We start from the raw sequence: 23,005 nt of genomic DNA on the forward strand, positions 1-23,005 counted from the left end.
CAAAATGTTATGGTTTTAACACAAGTCGGGAAGATTTATCATAATCTCACCCAAGAGCAAAGCATGTTCTTTCAAGGCACCCAGTGGTCTTCAAACTATGGAGCTGATGTGACATTAAAATATCCGAGACAATCCATTGGGGTGGCTGTGCACATGGTCCGTTCCAAACGCACAAACATCTTATGAGAAATATTTCGAACTAAAGCACCAAAAACCCTCTTCCGGGGTCTGGCATCTGTGCTTCAGAAACAGTAGTGGTTTACTTTGTAACAACTATTTCAGAATTTGGAAACCTGTGGAAAAGTATGCACGGAAACCCATACAAAGATTTGTAAAAAAAGACCCCTTTAACATAACTGGCCTTAAATGTTTTCTTTGGTGAAAGAGTAGTTGGGCTTTCTTCTGCCCCAATCTTTATCATTAATTGCATGGAGCAACTTTATAAACATTTCTGTAAGTCAGAGTTTATTTTATTTTTAGTCATAATTTTAAACAAGCAGTGCACAGTATCTGCATTTGTGTAGCTTTGTGTACCCACATTCATAGAGCATCAGTCTCTGCGCAGGCAGATCTCCTGCGCAAGAAACCTGTGTGCTAGGGACTACAACATGATTTACCTCATTGCAAGATAGGCCCAGAGAACGGGAGGCATCACAGCCACATGCTTCACAACCAGTCCCACTAGCCAGATTCCAAGTGTTCGGAGCGCAGCGATCACAGTTCTGTCCAATCACATTTGGAAGACATTGGCACTGACCAGATGTTTGGTTACATTGACAATCTTCGGCGCTGCAGTGTTCCTGCACTGTACCCAGGTAATTACAGACACATTCTGAAAAGAAAGAAGACCACACAGATTCATTACCAGCTTAAGAAGAGAAGCATGCAATGGTTCCAGCAGGGAAAGCAGGTAAGTGGAAAGTTGATGCACATCTGGAATGGCAACACTGCATTTCAGCTAAGCTTCTAAAAACAATGCACAGGCTTGTGCACCACTAGGCACCACAATATCGCCAGACTGGAAACAAAAATGGCAAGTGATAACAAAATGGGCCTTTTCCTATTATGTATCCGGAATATACCCTACTCTTCAAAGGTCATCTTTTTAATCGCCGATTGTTGCACTCAACCGTTTTACCCCCTTCCCCCTCCAGTGCTCCACCCTCTCTCGCTCCCTCTCCTATCCTAGCTCTCCATCACCTGCTCCACCACCCCTATCACCTCCTCTGCTACACCTGCACCCCACTTCCAACCGACTTGCAACCTTCTTGGGTACATCCTCTATGTGTAGAGCTCTCGATTCCAAGCTAAGTTTGCAGTTTAAATATTCCATATACAAATTTAGTTCACATACCTCATAAAAATAGATATTGAAAAGCTATCTGAAGAACTCGGATGAATGTTCAGATCTGAAGGGCATTAACCTCATGAGATTCAATCTAAAGTATGCACATGCTAAATATTAAACCGGGACCACACTGACAAAAAGCAGGCAGAGAGCCATGAACCAGGAGGCCCAAATGCACGTCTCAATTTGTGGTTCTAAAAAGAGCACAAAGGGTTACTGTGTGGCACATTTTTGGCAATATTTGTGGCACAATATGCATTATAAAGCACAATGGCTGAGTAGCAATAGCTAAAATGATCAGCTGCACAGTTCATTAATCATCAAACTCGGGCACAGAGGTTGGTACTGAGGGGTCATTCTGAAATATTGCCCTATAAACCAGCCAGAGCATACTATTGACAAATCGTTCCCGTTAATTTTCCGAAATGTGCCAATTCCCTGTCAGACTCCAAAGTCAAAAGAAACACAGAGTCCAAATCACAGAAATACTTGAGAGTGGGGAAAAAGGTCTCGCTCTCCAGGTTAGAAATTAAAAGTCCTAAAGTCCAGCGAAAATAGTTGGGGGTCTCTAAGGTAGAAGGGAATTAGCACATTTCTGAGAATTCTTCCTAACAATGAGCCTGGCTGCTCTGTCTACGCTACCATGAACTCAGATGATACAGCCTTATACTAAGAGTGGAGTCTTGTACTGCCTCAGTTGAATGATTTTACTAAGCTCTGGGCTTCAGAAAAACTGTCCCAACAGTGCTTGATCGTATAGGGGATTTCCTGACCTGAGAAGAACCGTAATAATGCATACCTGCAATGATTTCATAAGAAAAAAACAAATGCAATTGATGGCAACCACAGGGGCACCTGGAGAAACCCAAGACCCAATGTACGACCTACCACTCAATGAATGAACCTCAATAACCAACCCATTCACCCTACTCGGACCTCTGCCTTACCTTACACTGCATATGTCATCACACTAAGACCTCCCAGCAACTGTCCAGTCACTCATGGTACCCTCCACAGAATAACCACTTATCTACTCTGTCATTGACTATGTTGCATTCCAATATCTCACCATGCTCATCCGATGAACCTTAGTAAACATAGAAGAATGCCACTGAAGGCTTTATTGGAGCACAACATTGATGTGTTCCATGTGCCTAGAATCCCACAAGCACACATACAAGGGTTACGTCAGAATCTGCCCTCACCAGCCCATCAGGATGTGCATGTCTCCCTTGGTTACCCATGCCTTTTTACAAAATGTCATGCCAACAGGTTGTAATAATTGGCAGAAGTCACACTATACAAGAGCCAATTAACACAAACCTTTCAGCAATGATTCCTTTCGTCTTACCAAGAAATTAAAGCTTATGATTTGAAGCATTGCTTTACACTAATGTACTAATACTTAATATGTGGTGTCTGGACTGTATGATGCCATGAATGTCTTATTCTGCCCACAGTTTTGAACCCTCATCAAGGGTTTCCTCTTTGAGAAAAAGGGAAATGGAGACAATGGCACCGAGGTTGAGATAGTTATAAGGTCTCAGACCAGCTTGAGATCCACAGCCATAGCCACTAGGCACAGAGAATTCAAGGTCAAAACGTAATGGCCCCGCTTGGCACTGAAGAGTAAACAGGGTGTGAACATGTTGAAAGACATGGACATCATTCGGTTATTCCAAGGCCAAAAACTCCACCCTATAGCAGACAAACAAACAACAGCAACACATTTCAATTAATAAAATTGAAAAGGTTTTCTTACTTCTACAGTCCTGCCTGAGTGCGTCTCCATAATAGCCGAGCTGACAATTAGCACAGTTTTCCCCTTCTGTGTGATAAAGGCACTTTAGACACATTCCGGAATGTTTGTCGCAGGCATCTGGGTCAGTCATGTCAATGTTGTTGTTACACTGGCAACGCTGGCAGTGTCCTTCAACTTCGTGCAGGTTTCCAAAATATCCAGAAGCACATTCATCACAGCGGATTCCTAGGAAGTACAAACGCAAGTAATAAGCATTCCCTTGAAGAAAACAATACAACTTCAACATTTAAGCTAGACAAAATCCACACATTCTCCGAGGGAAATGTTGCAATCAAAATGCATGCAATAAATACAAGTCACCAGTTAGGGGAGATTCTGCGGACCTCCAGCTCATGGGAGGGCCCCCAACTCCCTCCAACGTCGCAAAGAAGCCGAGGTCCACACTAGGAGCAAAGGGCAACTGCCGTTTTATTATATCAAACGAGCAAGGACAACCTACACGGCATCAAGTTTCATCCAAACACATCTCGGTAGATTCAGGCTCGCAGGCTCTTTTTGTAGAATTGTGACATCACAATCGCCGTCACTTAACAAAATCCTTCTCTGAACCTAACACCACCTTCGGTTGGTTCCCAGAGTGGTAGGTCCAGTATAGAGATGTATGCAGTGCTGCGTTATTGGTGGGCATGCTGTCAGGTAGTACACTTGGGTCATCCCTAAAAAGTGCTACCTGACAATTGTTACATTAGGACCCCTGTTGATTGGCTGGAGATTCCGGCCGCCAGCCTCCGTCCCCCGGTGTGCTGATTGGTCAGGCCGCAGGCCCACAAGCCTGGGACTAACGGTGTTCCCAGACCACAGGGCACCTGCTCTCGTATACCATGCATCAACAAGATATAACTATGTGACAGTGTGTAACAATGAGGTCTTTGCTAATGCCATGAGAGAAGTCCAGTCCCAGCGCATATTGTAGGTGGATTGTTGCAATTATGTGGCAAGGTTCAGTCTCAGACGTGGGATGGCTACAGTTTCCCAGCTTCCAGGTCTTGGCATCATGCCAGGTCGGCCGGATCGCGTGTGGGGAGACAGCTAGGGAAGTCAAATTACTTTGATTTGATTTGTATTTTAGCTTCAGGTGTCCTGTACTGGGCTTGTCGTGTACCGTGGGTGAGGAATGCCACTTGCAACATTATGGCCTTGGCGGTAGCAGCCCTTGCCAGGGAGATTCTGCTCGCTCATCAGCTTGCAGCGTCGAGATCCCTGCAAAAGGGGTTTAGTGTACTGGCTTGATCCGAGGCCTACCTAAATTCTGGTTATTCTTCCAATATGATTATTCAAGGGTTAAGCATATGCAATGGGTGAGTGCTCCTGTCCAGCCATAGAGTAAATGGCGAGTAGCATCTGCAAGCATATACACAAGCTCTTCTGGCATCTTGCATTTCTGCGGTGCGATAGCAGCCTATGTGAAAAATAATAAACATGCAGACTGCATGTGTGTCACTGTCCTCTAGCTCATAGAACGATACGCAGATGTTCTTCGTGTAGGTTGGTGTGAGAGTGTCCTGATCACGCCGATTGCACGTGTGCTTCATGTCTAATGCGGCTATGTCGACATGAAGTCTCTTGCCATCGTGCAGTTGGTTGGGCAGATGGATGGGGGTCTGTCGTGATGCGAGTTTGCGTTGGGTGCGGTGGGACTGGGTACAACCTCCGATAGGTGATAGTTGTTCAGTCAGGGGTGCTTCTTCCGGTTGGGGCCCCCCCCCATCAGGAGGGAAAGGACACTCAGATGTTCCCTCTTCACAGTGTTACAAATATATGTTAAATGTGTGAGCTTTACTGCAAGAAACAAAAATACCAACAGGTGGATGTTAGGGAGAATTCTCAGAAATGTGTCAATGCCCTCAACCTTAAGAGACCCCAAGCAACTTTGCTGGATTTTGAGGACTTGACATTTTTACCTGGAGCACGTGCGAGACTTTTTCCCCACTCTCGCATGTATTTTGATGTGCGTTTTACTCTTGTGTTTCATTTGGTTATGGAGCTTAAACAACTACATAGGCATCATCTTTTCATTTGTGTCACACAGCACCCTCAGTGCAGTGACACAGGGAAGCCTTTTAGGCTGTCTCAAGGTTTAAATACCTTCTCTGGGATAAACTACTGTTTCCCAGAGAAAGTAAAGTGAAGTGAAATGGACCTGTCTTTTTTTTTTTAAAATTCCTAGACCCAGCACCCCCTATCTTACAATAGAGTGCTGGAGGGGTTACTTAGTATCCCCTGTGTCTTGAAACTCACGTAGCAGTGAAATGCTACCCTTTCCTCTCAAAATGGCTGGTGGCAGTGGTTTTACAACAAACTACCATGATTTTTCCCAACCACGAACACCAGTAGCGTTAAATCGCGGGAGCCATGTTTTTCAAAATGGCGTCTGAGCCCCCTTTGTTTAAACAGGATCCATTCTTCTTTTTTCGTCATTTCTTTATGGAAAGGTCCTTCTTGAGATTTACTCTGCGTGCCAATAAAAAGGTTTGATCCCTTTGTTTGCTTTGCCTTTGGCGGGATTCGCGGGTGAAGCCCACCTCTGGCTCCAGGGTGCCTGGTAGGGGCAGGAAGTGAGGGAGGCGCCCGACACTCCCTGTGCTTAGTCTCCTAGGAGACCCAAATGCACTCGGTAGTGATTGGCCGGCTGACTGTCTGGCAAGGACAGCCACCCTGCTGGGTGACTGACAGCTAGGCTGGAATGAATGGGAGAGAACTGAATAAAAGGCAAGGCCTTTGGCTTGGAAGGCAGAGTCGACCACTGGACGAAGGAACCAAAGAAGAACTTGAAGAGGACGCCTGCTGCAACTCCTGGACCGTTGGTCTGCCCAGTGAAGCCCTGCTACTGTGCTGAAACTCAAAATTTGTATTGACAGAAGCCCCTGCAAGGACGACTTCTCCCTTTGAGTTGGTGGGACCAATACATTCCAACGTAAGCCAACTGGACATTCTCTCAGAGCTGTTTGCATTTCCACAGAGTTGCTGCCGGAAACCGTATAGCCAGGGAGAGGAACACTGGATTGTGTGCGTTGCTTTTAAGCTGGCCATGAGCTCCAGGAAGATCCTCCGGACTCCCAGGAAGCAGGACTGACCGAGCCCCAGCCCCCTCAACCGAGTGCAGGTCCCCAGAAGCAAGGAAAGCCCATCAACAGCCAGAAACCGCAGTGTTGCTATTTGCGATAGACGCGAGGAGCTGAAACACCGAACAGCCACTTGTTTGAAAGATTGCCGGTTGCAAGCAATGATCGTCCCATTGCAGTGCAGAAGTCCCCAGAAGTCCTCCCTCTTGTCCTCACAACTGAGGCCCAGAACAGAGATCTGCAGAGCTGCACAGGAACAGAAGTCATCTGCTGCACCTTTTCTTCAATACAAAGGTACTGTAAATGTTTGAGAGAATGTACATCTTGCTGTAGAGTTGCTCGAATCTGTACTACTCACAAGTCTAACAGTTTGTGGCCCTACATTGATTCTTCTTTTTCTTCGAAGACTTCTAAAACATTGTGCAAATACTTTTCTTACTTACATGCAAAGAAGTGCTTCAGCTCATATAGACTTCCCCCCAACCCCCATTGACTTTGGCTTAGCCTGTTCCACTGAATGACTATTTTTGGGGATCTAAAAGTATTTGCATGCTTAAGAATATTTGTGGTCTCTTGTATGTTCTAATAACCTTTTCCTTTGACTTACTCCTAAATGATTCTAAATGCAACAGTGATATATTAATATCGCCATCACCCTAGCTATTGAAGTCACCTGAGCGTGTAGGTTGCGTCTGTGGGCCATCCCAAAAGGGTACTTACTGATTTAGAAATATTAAGAGTGTGTGTTCTGTGAAGTATATTTTAGTGTTACTGTTATATTGATCCCTTCTGAAGAAGGCTTTCGCTAACTGACTGATACATTAATAATTGTTTATTCAAGAAATCTTGTAAGAGATTATTTGAATACTTGTCACTGTGAATCTCTGTGCAACTCCCCTATAGCTCACATTGGCCCCTCTTGAGATAAGCCTGGCTGCTCAATCACGCTACCAAAACTGTGTAGTACAAGCTTATACCAAAGGTTGGGTTTCCCATTACCTGTAGTCAGGGTTGTTGTAGTGCACCCAAAGGGTACTGCATACAATTGTGCCTAACATAGCATGTGCCACACTTAGATGAAATCATAAACATTGGCCTGAGTCGCATCTAGATAGGATTATGAATGTCAGCAAGTGCCACACTTAGACAGAATTGTTAATGCTAACATGGAGTCGTAAACACTGGATAGCCTCACATTTAGATAGGTTCAGGAAGGTTAACCAGAGCCACAATCAGAAGGAATAGTGAATTCTAGCAAGTACCACAGTTAATTAGAATTAAGAAGGCTAGAAAGTACCACATTTAGATAGAATTGGCAACATTAGCCTCTGCCAGACCCAGACCGAATTGGGAATGATGGCAAGTACCACATTTAGATAAGATTGTGAACAATAGCCTGCTTCACAACTAGTTGGGATTGTGAATGTCAGCCAGTGCCACATCTAGATATAATAGCGATTGTTAGCCAGTGCTACTTCTAGACTGCATTGGGAACACTATTGAGGCTAAGATTTAGATACAATTGTGATTACCAACATGTTTCACATATAGATATGACTTTAAAAGTAAGCCAGTGCCACATGTGGATACAGTTGTGAAAACTGCTAGGCGTGATATATGGAAAGGTTTGTGAACATCAGCCAATACCAGATCCAGATATTAACGCAGAAATGTTCACGCGCCTCATCTAGAAAAACTCTCATACTCCAACCAAACACAACCACAACCCTATAGCACAACAAACCGCATAAACTTCACTACACTGCAACAACAAAACAAAATCACACAGACTCGCACAACAGCACACGACAGCTACCGACCGGAAAGCAACCCAAGCAAATGGTGTTAACCGGGCTGAGGCTTCCAACGGCACATAACTGCTCTCTTGCACTTTTCCCCGCTTGTTCCCACTAACTCACCCGCTTCCCTTTTCAGAGCCGCCAGAGCGCCAGGGGACCACTCTGGTGGTGATAGTGCATGGTGTAAATAAATATCCTTTAACATTAATATTAACATTTAAAGTAGTGAGGTAACATACAAATGTTACATGAGAATGTAGGAAAAGGGGCTACTAAGTAACACCCCAGCACTCCAAAGGATGGGGTGTGCTGGACCTACAAAGAGAAAAGGTAAGTAAAGTCAATTTCACTTAACTATTCTTGGGAACTGTAGTTCACACAAGGAAAGGTATTTAAACCTGATGATAAATCTGAAGGATTTCTCAGTGACGATCTATTGAAGGTGCTGTATGTCACCATACAAAAGGTAGATGCCTATGGAATTTGTCAGACTCAAAAAACAGTGAAAACACAAAATCCAAATCAGGTAAAACACATTAGAGAGTGAGAAAAAGGTCTCACTCACTTCAGGGTTAAAATTAAAAAGTCCCAAGTCCAGCAAAAGAGCTGGGCTCTCTCTAAGGTTGAAGGGAATTAGCACAGAAATGAACACTCTCCTTAACACGCTGTTAGAGAGATTTATCACTTTTATGCTTCATCCCCTCTCCTAGTGAGAACCCCAGAACTTTTTGCTGGACTTCTGGACCTTTTTCTTTCAATCCTACCGACCTAGGATAACTGTGTAACAGTGGGTTTTGCTTTCCCTGGTCTGTTGTAGACAGGCACAAAAACAGTCTTCGGTTTATACCCACCTTAAGCTTAGAGCTCCTGTAAAAAGTGTACAGGTTTTACTTACCTCAAGTATAACTTATCCTAAAATAAGTTTGTTATTGCTTCCCTTAGTCTGTAAACTGAAAAGCAATTGTAATTGAATATTACACCCCAAGGTCCAACTCCCCTAGAATAACTTATCCTGAATCAGAGTTATAGGTTTATACTGTTGCTAGATTCTGTGTTTCACTAGATCAGAAAAGTAGATTGTCCAGTTGATATTACTATGTGATTTATTGCCGAGCGTCATGCTACAATTGATAGGGTCTACTACATTGGTATTGCTGAAAGTAACCTAAAAGTAACTATTGGTTTTGACTTCCCTAGAACTCGCGTTAGGCCTTCCAAATAAGGTTATATGCTTTGGTCTGTGTACCTTTAAGCATAGTGTTGTGTTTTTTATAATTGTGTTTATATATAATGTGATGGTACTTATTTATCCAAAATTCATCTTGGCCTACTTGTATTTAAATAAACCATTTATTTGTACAATACATAGTGTGTCAGTGTTTCTTCGGACCATATGTATAATACAATTTCTTTGTACTGATTCTACAGCCAGGAGGATAGCCACCCTGCTGTGTGATTGACAGCCTAGGGCTGTGAATGAAAGAGAAATCACTTAAAGGCAAGGTTTTTGGGACTAGAGAGAGTCGACCACTGGAGGACAACATCCAATGAAGACGTGAAGAGACGCCAGCGTCGATGAAGACGTGAAGAGACGCCAGCAGAACCCTCCTGGTCCGCGAAGTGCCCGGTGAAGACCTACAGCTGGGCTGGCCCTGTTTCCGTTTCGACTCGGAAAACCGGCACAGGATGATTTCCTCCCTTGGACTGATGGGACCAACTAGAGTCAAGACAAACACCATTTTGGTGCAAACCCTGACTTGCTGTAACTTTCCAAGGCTGCAGAATCCCAATACCCGGGCCCCCCCTGACCTATCAGGATGATGTGCGGGATAGGCTCCATTTAAAAAGTTTGATTATCAAGCACTGAATGCGTAATCTAGCGGGAGATTAACAAAAAAACACGGCTCTTACTGTTATCCACAGACCCGGCATGCTAGAGATGAAACAGGTCACCTATCCCTTGCTGAAGACCAGGATTACCAGTAGTTCTGCCACTGGACTCTAGATTACGGTAAGAGCCGTGATTTTCTGTTAATCTCCTGCTAGATTACGCATTCAGGGTTTGATAATCAACCATTTTAAATAGAGCCTATCCCACACAACATCCCGATTACCTTTTCGGTCTATTCTTTTTGACAGATATGCATAGGATTCTCCCACATGCAGCACATTTCTCGCCCTGATGAAGGCCTTTCCAACTACAGCTACTCAAGATAGCTCCTAAGCCGAAACACAGTTGTGTTGACCCATATCATTTGTGTTGTAAACACTTCACTTTTGTACAGTCTCTACACACTTGTTAAATATGAACCCCCAATTACATCCGCAATACTCCTACCTAGTAGGGAATACAGAGTTTGTAATTGCTGGAAATCTAACCCCAAAATGTATATTTGGGCCATGTTACTTATGTACCATGCCATGTTTTGTATTCATGTTTTCTGTTGAGTACGCATACTGACACTGAAAACAACACTGACCGACAAAAGTAAAAAATAAGTTAGTCTTCAAGAAAAAGGTTTACCTGAATATCCAGTATTACACTTGCAAACAACATGCAAGCTTGAGCGATCCTGGAAGCAGCCACTAGCAAACTGCCTACCACTTCCTGGGCCATCTGGGCATGGGCAAGGACGGCAGTGATCCCCGGATCCAAGAAAAGGGTCTCCATAATAGCCAGCGCGGCATCTAAAATAGAAAGGCATCTGTATATTCAAGTAGAAATTAAGAAAGGACAACAAAGCATAGATTCACGTGGACAAAAGCGGTGTGGAAAAGTTATGTGGCTCTGCAGCATTACCAACAATAGGTCCATATATTTGGCCTTGTTTCTACTATTAATAAACCTTGCCAGCCTCTCATGCTAAAAACAGCAGTAGAGTCAGTTTTGCTTACCACTCAAGTTGCACATTGATGCATCTCGAGTCTCCAGGAATCCTAACCTAACAGATTCCTCCATTTAATTTGTATGCTATTCAAACTTAATCAACTTCATAAGGGAAGGCTTTATTCAGACTGTGATGCAATCACACATTGGAGATGTAACATTTGGAACTCCCCCATACACCAAACAGAGGGTAAGTTTTACCTTGGGAGATATCAAAGCACAGGCAGATGCAAATATTCAGGACACACCGGGCAGGTATCAGTCCCATTAACTTACTCCGCTTTTTGTCTGCTTCCCTCCAGGGTGCTCCCACCTGCCCTGAGGAAGGCTAGACTGACTGCCAACGTGCTGGCTCCCGCCAAAACGTGAGGTTGAATCCCATTATTACTATTGGGGTTCACTAGCTCAGTCAGGATGAATACATCCACATAGGCAGACCCCCAACATGGACACTCCGATACCACGTCCAAAAGAGTGATCAGCTCTCAAAGGTTTAGGCAGAAATGAATTACACAATAGATGTTTCTGTTGCATTACTTACAACAATTGTTTATGAATTGTGAAACTTGGAACCAATTGACTGTCCTGAAATTGGATTTAATCCATCTGCAAGATTTGTATATCAAGAGTCAAAATTGACTATTCACATTTTTTTTAATTTGATTGGATTTCATTGTATACTTTTGACATTTTCATGTATTGTGTTACTTCTACTGGTGTGTTTATGAATAATTAAACAAACTACGCTAAAATAGAGTTCAGTAGACATAGGTTTGTTAGGGAGAATTCTCATTTCTGTGCTAATGCCCTTCAATCTTAGAGACCCACTCCATCTCTTTTGCTGGACTTGTGGACTTTTTGATTTTAACCCTGGAGTGAGTGAGCCCTTTTTCTCACTCATGCATTTTTGATCGGATTTGGACTTGTGGACTTTTTGATTTTAACCCTGGAGTGAGTGAGCCCTTTTTCTCACTCATGCATTTTTGATCGGATTTGGATTATGTATCCTTTGTTTTTGGAGTCTGACAAACTCCATAGGCGTCTACTTTGTGTATGGTGACACAGCACCTTCAGTGCAGGACAGAGAAATCCTTCAGATTTCTCTTAAGGTTTAAATACCTTTTCTTGGGTGAACTACCGTTCGCAAGAATAGTAAAGTGAAATTGACTTTACTTACCTTTTCCCTTTGTAGGTCTAGCACACACCATTTTCTGTGGAGTGCTGGGGGGTTACTTAGTAGCCCCTTTTCCTACTTACTTGTGTAACCTTTTTTTATGTTACCCTCACTACTTTAAATGGCTGGTGGCAGTGGTTTAATTTTCCTACCATTGTGCTTTTCTATCGCAGGCTGAATCCTCAACTGCAGTACAGCACCCTTGGGTGACCGTTTTGTCAAAATGGCCCCAGTCTTTTTTCGCCATTTCTTGTTTGGGAGGTATTTCTTGGGTTTTACTCTGTGCGCTAAACCAGGTTTAACCATTTTGTTTGTTTTGCCTTTGGCAGGCTTCAATACTGAAACCCTCCTCTGGCTCCAGTCGGTCTAGCAGAGCAGGAAGTGAAGGAGGTGCTCCAAACTCCCTGTCCTTAGTCTCCTTGGTAACCTGAATGCACCCAGTCGGGATTGGCTGTCCTTGCAGGACAGCCACCCTGCTGTGCGAGTGACAGCTACGCTGTGCATGAATGGGAGACGCCTGCATAGAAGGCGAGGCTGCTTGAACTGAAGACAGTCGACCACTGGACGAAACATCAGACAAAAGGAATCGGGAAGAGAGGCTGCTGCATCCTCCTGGACCGTTGAACTGCCCGGTGAAGCCCTGCTGCTGTGCTGAAGCTCCAATTCTGAATTGACTAGAGAAGCCCCGGCACGGACGACTTCTTCCTTTGGGTTGGTGGGTGCTAGGGAGAATTCTCAGAAATATGCTAATTCGCTTCTACCTTAGAGACCCCAGCTCTTTTGCTGGACTTTAGGACTTTTAATGTTTATCCTGGAGAGAGTAAGAACTTTTTCTCACTGTCTCATGTATTTATGATTGTTTTGAACTCTGGGTTTCTTTTGGTTTTGGAGTCTGACAAACTCCTTAGGTATGCAGGCACAGGGAAGTCCCTCAGATGTCCCAAAGGTTTAAATACCTTCTCTTGGTTAAACTACTGTTTCCAAGTGAAGTGAAATTGATTTTACTTACATTTGTAACTTTCTAGACCCAGCACACACTATCTTACAATAGGGTGCTGGAGGGTTTACTTAGTATCCCCTTTGTCTAGTTTCTCATGTAACATTTTTATGTTACCCTTTCTACAATTAATGGCTGGTGGCAGGGGTTACACCAAAGGTTGGGTTAACTATTTCCAAGAGGACAAGGGTGGTGCATTCTCCAACACGGTATGCATACAATATTGCCCAACAGTGGGACCAACTAACCCCAAGATGAAATTTGCTGTAATACCTTCCCTAACTGGCTGTACTTTGCTGCTGCTGGAACCGAGTGACAGGGGTTGAGAAATCCATTGTCCAGTGCAAGGTCTCAAAGCCGGACCAAAGCTCCAGGAAGATCCTGAGGACCCTCCCGAAGCAGGACGACCCAAGCTCGAGTCACCTCTCCAGAGTGCTGAACTCAAGGAGTGAAGGAAGCCCAACCAGTGTCTAAGATCCGCGGTGGTGCTATTTGCTGGTGGCTGAAACCACAAAGTGCTGACCTTTGAACTGCAGTGCAGGAGTCTTACAGATGTCCTCCCTCTTGTCCCCACGACTGAGGCCCAGGAACACAGGTTCTGCAACCAGAACAGAAGCCAGCTAGATCCTCTTCTTCTAACCTAAGGCACTATTCTGACTAAGGGGTACTTACATCTTTGTATGCAGCTTGTATGCAGAAATGTGCTAATTCCCTTCACCGTAGAGACCCTCAGCATCTTTACTGGATTTTGAGGACTTGATTTTTCTACCTGGAAAGAGTGCGACTCTTTTTCCCACTCCCTCATGTGTTTTGAAATGTGTTTTATTCTTGTGTTTCCTTTGGTTATGGAGTTTTAGACAACTCCATAGCATCAACTTTTCATGTATGTCTTCCAGGCTTGCCCAAGGTTTAAATACCTTCTCTGGGATAAACTACTGTTTCCCAGAGAAAGTAAAGGGAAATTGACTTTACTAGTCTTTTAAATTCTTAGACCCAGCACACCCTATCCTACAATAGAGTACTGGAGGGGTTACTTAGTATCCCCCGTGTCTAGATACTCATGTAGCAGTCAATTCTAGTCTTTCCTCTCAGAATGGCTGGTGGCAGTGGTTTTACAACAAACTACCATGATTTTTACCAACTGCAAACTATTCATAGCTCCGGTAACGTTAAATTGCGGAAGCAATATTTTTCAAGATGGCATCCGAGCCCCCTCTGTAAAAACAAGTTCCGGTCTTTTTTCACCATTTCTTTGTGGAAAGGTCCTTTTAGAGTTTGTCTCTGCGCGTCAAACCCAGTTTGGTCCCTTTGTTCCATTGCCTTTGGCGGGCTTCAGGAGTGAAGACCGCCTCTGGCGCCTGCGTGCCTGGGGTGAGCAGGAAGTGAGGGAGGTGCCCGGAACTCCCTGTGCTTAGCCTCCTAGGAGACCCAAATGCACTCTGTGGTGATTGGCTGACTGTTCGGCAAGGACAGCCACCCTGCTGGATGAGTGACATCTAGGCTGGAATGAATGGGAGAGAACTGAATAAAAGGCAAGTCTCTTTGCTTGGAAGGCAGAGTCGACCACTGGAACGAAAGAATAGAAGACTAGCTTGAAGAGGACGGCTGCTGCAACTCCTGGACCGTTGGTTTGCCCGGTGAAGCCCTGCTGCAGGTCCAAATAGCCAAGTTCATCTCAACAGAGAAGCCCTGCAAGGATGAGGTGGGACCAACTCGACAGTAAGGCACCTGGATATCGATCTCAGAGCTGGTTTCATCTTCCTCAGAGTGCTGCAGGAAACCGTATAACCAGGGAGAGGGACACCAGCTTCTGTGCGTTACAGCCACTGGAATTGAAGTTTGCCATTTGCAAGCTTTTTCACCAGTCCCAGTGCAGAAGTACCCCAGACGTCCTCCCTCTTGTCCCCACGACTGAGGCACAGAAATAGAGATCTGCAGGAACCACCAGGAACAGAAGTCACCAGCTGCATCTTTTTCTTTATTGTAAGGTACTGTGAAATCAGACAGAGTACTTAACTCTCGCAGTGAAAGTGCTTGAAACTTTCGCAACTCGCAGGCCTAATCAGCTTGTGTCCCAACATATTATTCTTTTTCTTGTGCAGAGACTTTCCCGTTGAACTACCAGAACCGTTTTGTCTTATCCAAGACTTTAGCCCATTGACTTTGGCCTAGCCTATTGAATTGAATTGACTCTTCTGGTGAATATCCTAATTGTAACCTTTCATGTTCTAATAACCTTTGCCTTTTACTCCTCTTGAAAAGTGTTCTGAAATAGTAATGAAGTATATGTGTGTGCGTTATATAATTGCCTCCTTCTTATGAATGTATTTATCAAAGAAACCTTGAGTGTTAGAGTTTATTTGAACACTTATGATTGTAGACCTCTGTGTAACAACATAACTGCTCACATTCCCCTCTTGATATGCCTGGCTGCTCAGCTCCGCTACCAAAACTGTCTAGTACAGACTTATACCAAAGGTTGGTTTGCTTACACCTGTAGTCATAGTTGTGTGTAGTGCTCCCACAGGGTACTGCATACAAACTCTGTCTAACAGCTATCTGTTTAGAAAGCCATACCAGATGTATACTCGAAGAAATGACAATCTCTTGGACGAGATCCCCGAAGGAATATGAAAACTAGAGAAAAGCTGGTGATGTCACAAGAAGTGAGAATGACGCACTAAGAAGATTAGAAGAAGAAGAAGAAGATGTACAGCCCCTATAGAAACTGATGACAAAATAAGGAATCAAGTGAATGTTCCGACATGGAAAGAAAATTGCATGCATGTGTGACACTGCAGGAAATGCAAGCCATTCAATAAATGTACAGATGCAGCAACGCAAGTAGACCAAGTGATCATAGAAGCTAGCTATATGTAGTGAATAGACTGCAGGCAAAGCCGCCATTATATAGTGTCTGGACATCAGTGCCACAAATATGAGTACGTTCAAACCCATAGATAAAGAAGGATCGAGAGCTGTGTGAGTCGCAGCAAAGAATTAGTTTAAGATCGCGGACTTCAAGGGTGTAGCTGTCTGGCCCGATATCAAAGCTGAAGTAAGCCAAGGCCGGTTATCTATTCTCAAAGGCAGCAAACATGAGAAGCTGAATCGCTCCTTATTAAGGTGCAAAGAAAGAACACCATGAGTGTCAAGTTTTATTAATTCAAGAAAATTAAATTCTGCAAAATGGGGCAAATTGCGGTCTCCTGTCACGTGGACCAAGGATGGAAATACGAAATAGTTGGGCATGCAGGCTAGAACTGTGGTAAGAGTGTGCCTGCACTGCCTTATATTCCCAGAGATGAGAATACATCGCAAGGCCAAGTTCAAAGGCAATCCGGATAGCTAGAGGGGTACGACAAGGCTGTTTAATAGCCCCACTGCTCTTCATTCTTTTTATGGCAGATCTGGCCAATTGGCTGCAGGATATTGGTTTAATATCTCCAACTATTGGCAATGCAAAAGTAAATTGGTTAGCCTATGTGGATGACATAGCAGTCCTGGACTACTCACAAGTGGGGTTGCAACGTCTGTTGTCCACATTAGAATCTTATGCAAGGATCAATAATTTAAACATTAACCCCACAAAATCCAAGATCCTATTATTCAAGAGACCAAATAAAATAGTGAAGAATTTTGCTTGGCATTTGGATCAGTCTCCAGTAGAGGTCGTTTCTGAATTAACTTATCCGGGAGCCACATTAAGATCTTTTCCAACAAAGAGTAGCCTACTGTTAGCTATTGATCTAAAGCTAGTGAAATTAGGTGCACAGATGAAAAAAATCAACGCTACGTTTGGCAAATTCTCCATTCTTCCCCTCCTAGGATTCTAAGGTAGTTCCCTTAATTCTATATGGTTTGGACTACAACTCTGTAGCTATGGAGATAGACTGGGATATAATAGAAGCAAGGATATGGAAACGTACCTTGGCTCTGCCAGACTGTGCACCTATCGTTTGCTTGTGATATGAACTTGGTCTTCTATCACTCAGATCATGGCTGGAATGGAAGTGGTTGGCTCTTTACAGATTAATTTTAGATTCTCCAAAGAACTCCCTCTTTGAGGAAACCGCTATAGAATTACAATTGGGGAATAATGGTTTCCTGCATAGATTTGGGCAAAAGTGTCTGGAAATATTGTCTGGCTGTGACTGATGTTGAATTGCTTCTTCAGAATCCACTAAAGGTGAAAGAAAAAATGAAATTGAGTGACTGGATAGGCACGATTGATAGTATGCGAAAAGCTAAAAGATCAGCCTCTCTGACAATGTTGGATAAAGAACTTTCATTTGTGCCGGCCTATCTAAAGAAGTCTCCTAGCCCCTGGTTTAGATCTTTTCTGAGATTTCGTTTAAACCTACTTCCTACTCGAGAAATTCTAGCCACTAGAGACAAGGAAGGGGGGGGACTCTTCCTATTTGTGACAGGTGCCTTAGCAACGAAGTCTAGACCATTAAACAACTATTATCCAATTGTCTTGGGACTTGGAGTATTAGGGCTAGATACTTTAATAGATTTGTTCACGATAAGTCTAGTCTTAGTTCTCACGATTTGTGGGCGAGACTTTCTTCTGGTAATGAGATGGCTCTTTCGGTTGAGGTGGGAAGAGTTCTAAAGGTTCTAGAGTTAATAACAGACTGAATTGTTTGACTCTCAATATTGTATGTTTTGCTTTTTATGTTTTTCAGCTTGTGTAGTGATTGATGATTTTTTTTAATCCGTTTTATTTTTTTGTATTGTCTTGTCTAAATGTGCTAAGTCAATTTCTGGCTACCGCACAATAAACAAATAAAAAATCAAAGGCAATCCTCATGGCAGAAGGCATGGACAATGAGATGTCGGGCTAATTGGGTAGGAAAGTCAGTCATGTCCACCCCCCGGCACCTGGGTCTGAGCTTCTGTGCTGCCAAGGAGCTGCATGTTCCAGACATGGCACAAGCGTGCCAACCATTTGTAGAGGGCCATATAACAAAGGGTGTTCTAGTTTGCAAGCCAATAGTATTCTGTGTACTTAAGTGTTGAAGATGACTTGCACTAGAGGTGGGTTTAAGTCATCCACCTGATTGTAGAGATCCAATCACAATCCTAGTCCCTATAGAAAGTATACTTAGATGTTCCCCTTGAACATATCACAATCCCTTGTAGGTTTTTCTCATTTGCCATGTAGTATGATGTCACTGCTGACATTTTTTCTATAAAAGAAGGCTATTATGAGAAATGCATGGCGAGCTTGTGCAACATCCGTTGAGGTCTGTTGTAATTCCCTTTTTTAGACAATGGATATTAAAACAGTCAATTTGGACTTTGCCAACTTTCTGAGTCGGCCAGATTACATGGTGTAAGAGTTACTCTGCATCCCATCCTTTGCATGATGTGTTACTGATTAAGGACCTTATGTTCACTTGGTAGCAATGTCAGATGGTTCTGACCCATCGACCTGTTAACTCCAGAATTTGGGACGATCCGGCATCCTCTGCCATTTAGCCGGAAGATCGGAATGTTTTCCTGTGGAGAGTGGCCGAATAGAAATCTTGCAAGGAAACTAGAGACAGTGGGCAAGGTCCCTCTGATGAAATCCCTACCTGGTTTCCACAGGCGCTTTGCGGACGGAAGGCGAAAGTGGTAGGTTGGAAGAGGAGACAATACCAAAGGCCTTGATTCAAATGATCGAATGGCGAGTTAATTGAGGGGAATGGCAAATTAAGGAGACAGGATTGTGTTAATTTTAAATTAACAGGAAATATTGTGTGAAGAGAAAAAGATTGTGCCTCACTGTAACGCTCACCTGATTCCCACGGAGGCACCGACCTGTTCTGGACTGCTATGACCTCTTCTAAGGTGATGCGCAGGACTCGGAAGACGGACTGGACCAGACCCCCAAACCTCGCCTGTCTGGCCCATAGAAGAATCCTTCTGTAGATGGAAAAGGGGATTAACTGTCTGCTGGATAATGTGTCGGATTCCCCCCTTCCCACTCCCACTCCTCGAACCCCCTCCGCGATTCCCCGTAGAGTCTCACCTTGGAGTCTGAAAAGACGAGCTCTCCATCCTGCTTCCGATGCAGGGGCGCGTTGATTTCCAGTTACTTCACTGGATCTCGGGTTTGGTGAGTATTCAACTCCGCTTGACTTTTCCGATATGAGGCCGTAAGTATTCAGTTGCAAAAGTTCAAGCCTTAATTGTTCGTTGTCCTTTTCTCTATTTCAGATGTAGGATGAAGAATCCGCGTAGAGGAATGGATTCGCCGAAGGTAAACTCTGGTGAGTCTTTTTGATGGATGGTTCCCTTAGTGATCTTGCTTTCACCCACTAATGCGTGTGTCTTTTTCCCCTTAGGGGCCAGGGTATGGCAGTGCCAAAGAAGCGGCGCCGACCTGAGGTGTGGAAAGATTGTCCCAACAAAAATAAGTTAAGTCTTAAGGTGGAAGAATCAGGCCTTCCTCAATCTGTTCCTTCGCTCACCTTTGTTTCGTCTCTTTTTCTCCTTAGGCGCTGAAAGGTGACGGATGGTGCCAATGGTCGCTGAAGAGCCCGAGGGTGCCCCGTGAAGGTGAGTGGAATGCGGCGCTGCAGCGACCGATGCGATGCGCTTCTAAAAATAATGTCTTTTCTCAGGATCGTCGGAGTGATGGTTCCGGACTCCGGATGGAGGTAGGTAAAGTTCGATTATTCACCTTTCTCTCCTTTCCTTCCTTTTCAGGTGTTCCAGGTTGCAGGCGGGCGTGGCTGGAGCCAGGATGCAGGAGCAGACAGTGAGCGTCCAGCTGCTAGATGCAGAACAACGCGAAGCGTGAGCTGTCTGGGCGGGGTTTAAATAGCCCCCAAAGTATAAGTATTCTTCCTCAGCCACGCCCGAGTGGTAAAATACTTCCATAGGTAAAATAGTCCCTTTCAGACCTCAAGGAGGTCTGGATCCGGCAGCATGGTCTGCATCAGGTAAGTCCATCCAAGCACTCCCATAATGAGCCTGGCACCTATGGTGCCAGGACTGATGCCTTCTATGAGCCTGGCGCCAAAGGCGCCAGGACAATGTCCAAAGAGCCCCTATAAGGGGTTGCTGGGTCCCTCCCTGGGGACATTATGTCTGCTTTCGGGGACGCTGGGCCTGAACTGGCTTCCCGGGAGTAGGCATCATGACAGCACTCTCCCCCAACGCCCCTCCCAAGATGGTTCCCTTCGGCGGTTTTGGTTTGTTTGGGAAAATCCGGTGAAATTTCTTAATTAATCGAGGTGCATGTACATGGTCACTGGGTTCCCACGACCTCTCCTGAGGCCCGTATCCCTTCCAATCGATTAGATAGAAAAGTTTTGACCTTAACATCTTTGAATCTAAAATGTTCTTCACCTCGAATTCAGGTTCTCCGTCTATTTGAATAGGTTCTGGAGCCTTGATTAGTCTGGTTCCAGGTTGCACTGGTTTCAAAAGTGACATGAAAAACAGGGTGAATTTGCATGTTAGCTGGTAAATCAAGTTTAACGGCCGCTGAATTGATTATAGCCATAATGGAGTAAGGCCCCAGATATTTTGGATTAAAAGTTCGAGGTCCCTTGAGCGATAAGTGCCTGGTAGCCAGCCATACTTGGCCCCCAATATGGTACTGAGGTTCTTCACTCCGATCCAGGTCAGCATTCTTCTTGTATTTTCTCTTGGCTTGTTGTAAATGTGTAGTTGCTTCTTTGAAGGCTTGGGTAATTGTAGAATGCAGATGGTCCACTGCGGGCATTCCGAGGCATTGAGGCGAGTCGAGGTCGGTGATGCCCATATAAAGTATAAAAAGGACTTTGCCCAGTTCCAGACTGTACTGAATTATTATATGCATATTCGGCTATCCAAAGAATGTCTTTCCAGTTACTTTCAGATTGCTGCAACATACACTGTAAATATTGCTCAAGGGTCCGATTCGTCCACTCTGTTTGACCATCGGTCTGAGGGTGGTGACTAGTCGATAATGTTACATCGATTTGAGCCAATTGACAACATCTACGCCAAAAGTGGGAAATTAATTGGCTTCCCCGGTCTGAGATTAGTACAGACGGGAATCCATGTAAACGAACAATATTTTCAAGAAATTCTTTGGCTAGAACTGAAGCTGGAGGTAAACCTTTCAATGGAATGACAGGGTGTGCCAAGGTGCTGGCGGAATGTCTAAAGGTTGAAGGAGACCGGCTGGTCTTTTCTTTTGGCCTTTATTTTGGGCGCAAACACCACAGGACATCACAAATGATTTAACATCTTTTTGCCAAGAAGGCCACCAGAATTGTCGTTTCACCTTTTCTTCCGTCTTGGCAATACCGGGGTTCCCCTCTATTAGTGTATCATGATAACGAGAAATAACGAGCTCTTGTAATTCCTTGTGTGGCAGAAATAAGCGCCCTTGGAAATAAGGTAAATCATTATTTATAGTAAAGTCAGATCCCTTTTGTACCCAATCCTGTAAGTCTGTAGGGTCCAGGAGTTGTTTAACTCTAGCTTGAATGTCTTCAAGCGTTTGTAAAGAAGTCATGCCCAAAATTCTCTGTTCGGGAATTATCGGTGCAGGTTCTGAGTTAGTATCAGTTTCTCCCATTCCTATTCGGGATAGAGCGTCCGCTTTGCCATTCTTACAGCCAGGACGATACGCGATTACAAAATCGAATTCCGCAAAAAACAAAGCCCAACGGAGCTGTCGAGATGACTGAGCCTTGGCGGTCTTTAAATACTGTAAGTTCCGGTGGTCGGTGATCACTATGGTATGTCTAGCGCCAAGTAGATAATGCCGCCAGGCTTTAAAGGCAGATTTAATGGCTAACAGTTCTTTGTCAGTGATTGCGTAGTTGACCTCGGGTGCCGAGAATTTTCTGGACCAAAATGCAACGGGATGCAGTTGGTTAGTTTCGGGATCTCTTTGAGACAGGACAGCTCCCATGGCTAGGCTGGATGCGTCAGTTTCGACGACATAAGGGAGATCTGGGCACGGGTGCTTCAATACAGGTGCGGAGGTAAATTTAGCTTTTAGTTCCTGAAAGGCCTGCTCGGCTTCTTCAGACCATTTGAAACGTTTATTTTTCCTTAAGAGCGCAGTGATGGGTTGAACCACACGAGAAAATTCCGGGATAAACCTGCGATAAAAATTGGCAAAGCGAAGCATGCTTTGAACACCTTTCACGGAGCTAGGCGATGGCCATTTGAGGATAGCATCCACTTTTCTTGAGTCCATGCGGTCTCCTTTAGGTGTCAGGATGAAACCAAGAAACTCGACTTCTGTGGCATGGAAAACACATTTTTCAAGTTTAGCAAATAGTTTGTGTTGGCGCAATTTCTCGAGAACTGCCCCGACATGTTTTCTATGATCAGATTCCGAAGAGGAGTACACAAGAATGTGATCGATATATACGACAACACAAACGTCGATGAGTTCCCCGAAAGACATTGTTCATGAAGTATTGGAAGGCAGCCGGTGCATTGCACAATCCGAAAGGCATCACCTGGTACTCGAATAGCCCATATTTGGTGCGGAAGGCAGTTTTCCATTCATCGCCTTCCTTTATTCGCACCAGATGGTAGGCCCCCCCGGAGATCTAACTTGGTGTATATGCAGGCATCCTTCACCTGGTCAAGGGGTTCAGGGATCAGAGGCAAAGGGTATCGGTTTTTAACAGTTATCTGGTTCAATGCGCGGTAGTCAATACAAGTTCTGAGGTCGCCTTCTTTTTTAGGCACGAAGAATAAAGCCGAGGATGCAGGAGACTTAGACGGGCAAATAAAACCATTGGCTAGATATTGATCTACATATTGTCGTAAATGAAGATTCTCGGGTTCGGTAAGGGCATAGATCCTGCTGCAAGGGGGTTGTGCACCGGGCAATAGATCGATCTGGCAATCGTACGACCTGTGAGGCGGTAGAGTGTTGGCCTGTTCCTTTTGGAAGACGTCT

General features: G+C 44.4%; 1 protein-coding gene across 1 annotated transcript in view; it reads right to left on the reverse strand.

The window, feature by feature from the left end:
* The window catches only part of LAMB1 (laminin subunit beta 1), a 373,674-nt gene that overhangs the window by 132,417 nt on the left and 218,252 nt on the right, over positions 1-23,005 (reverse strand). Inside the window, exons 20-22 of the mRNA XM_069629156.1 lie at positions 10,556-10,719; positions 3,111-3,335; positions 618-832 (exon numbers count right to left, since the gene is read on the reverse strand). Of these exons, the coding sequence (XP_069485257.1) occupies positions 618-832; positions 3,111-3,335; positions 10,556-10,719 (604 nt within the window). The remainder of the gene's footprint in view (positions 1-617; positions 833-3,110; positions 3,336-10,555; positions 10,720-23,005) is intronic.

This window comes from Ambystoma mexicanum, chromosome 12 (assembly GCF_040938575.1).
Source record: "Ambystoma mexicanum isolate Mex_15411 chromosome 12, UKY_AmexF1_1, whole genome shotgun sequence".
In the NCBI taxonomy this organism is placed as follows: domain Eukaryota; kingdom Metazoa; phylum Chordata; class Amphibia; order Caudata; family Ambystomatidae; genus Ambystoma; species Ambystoma mexicanum.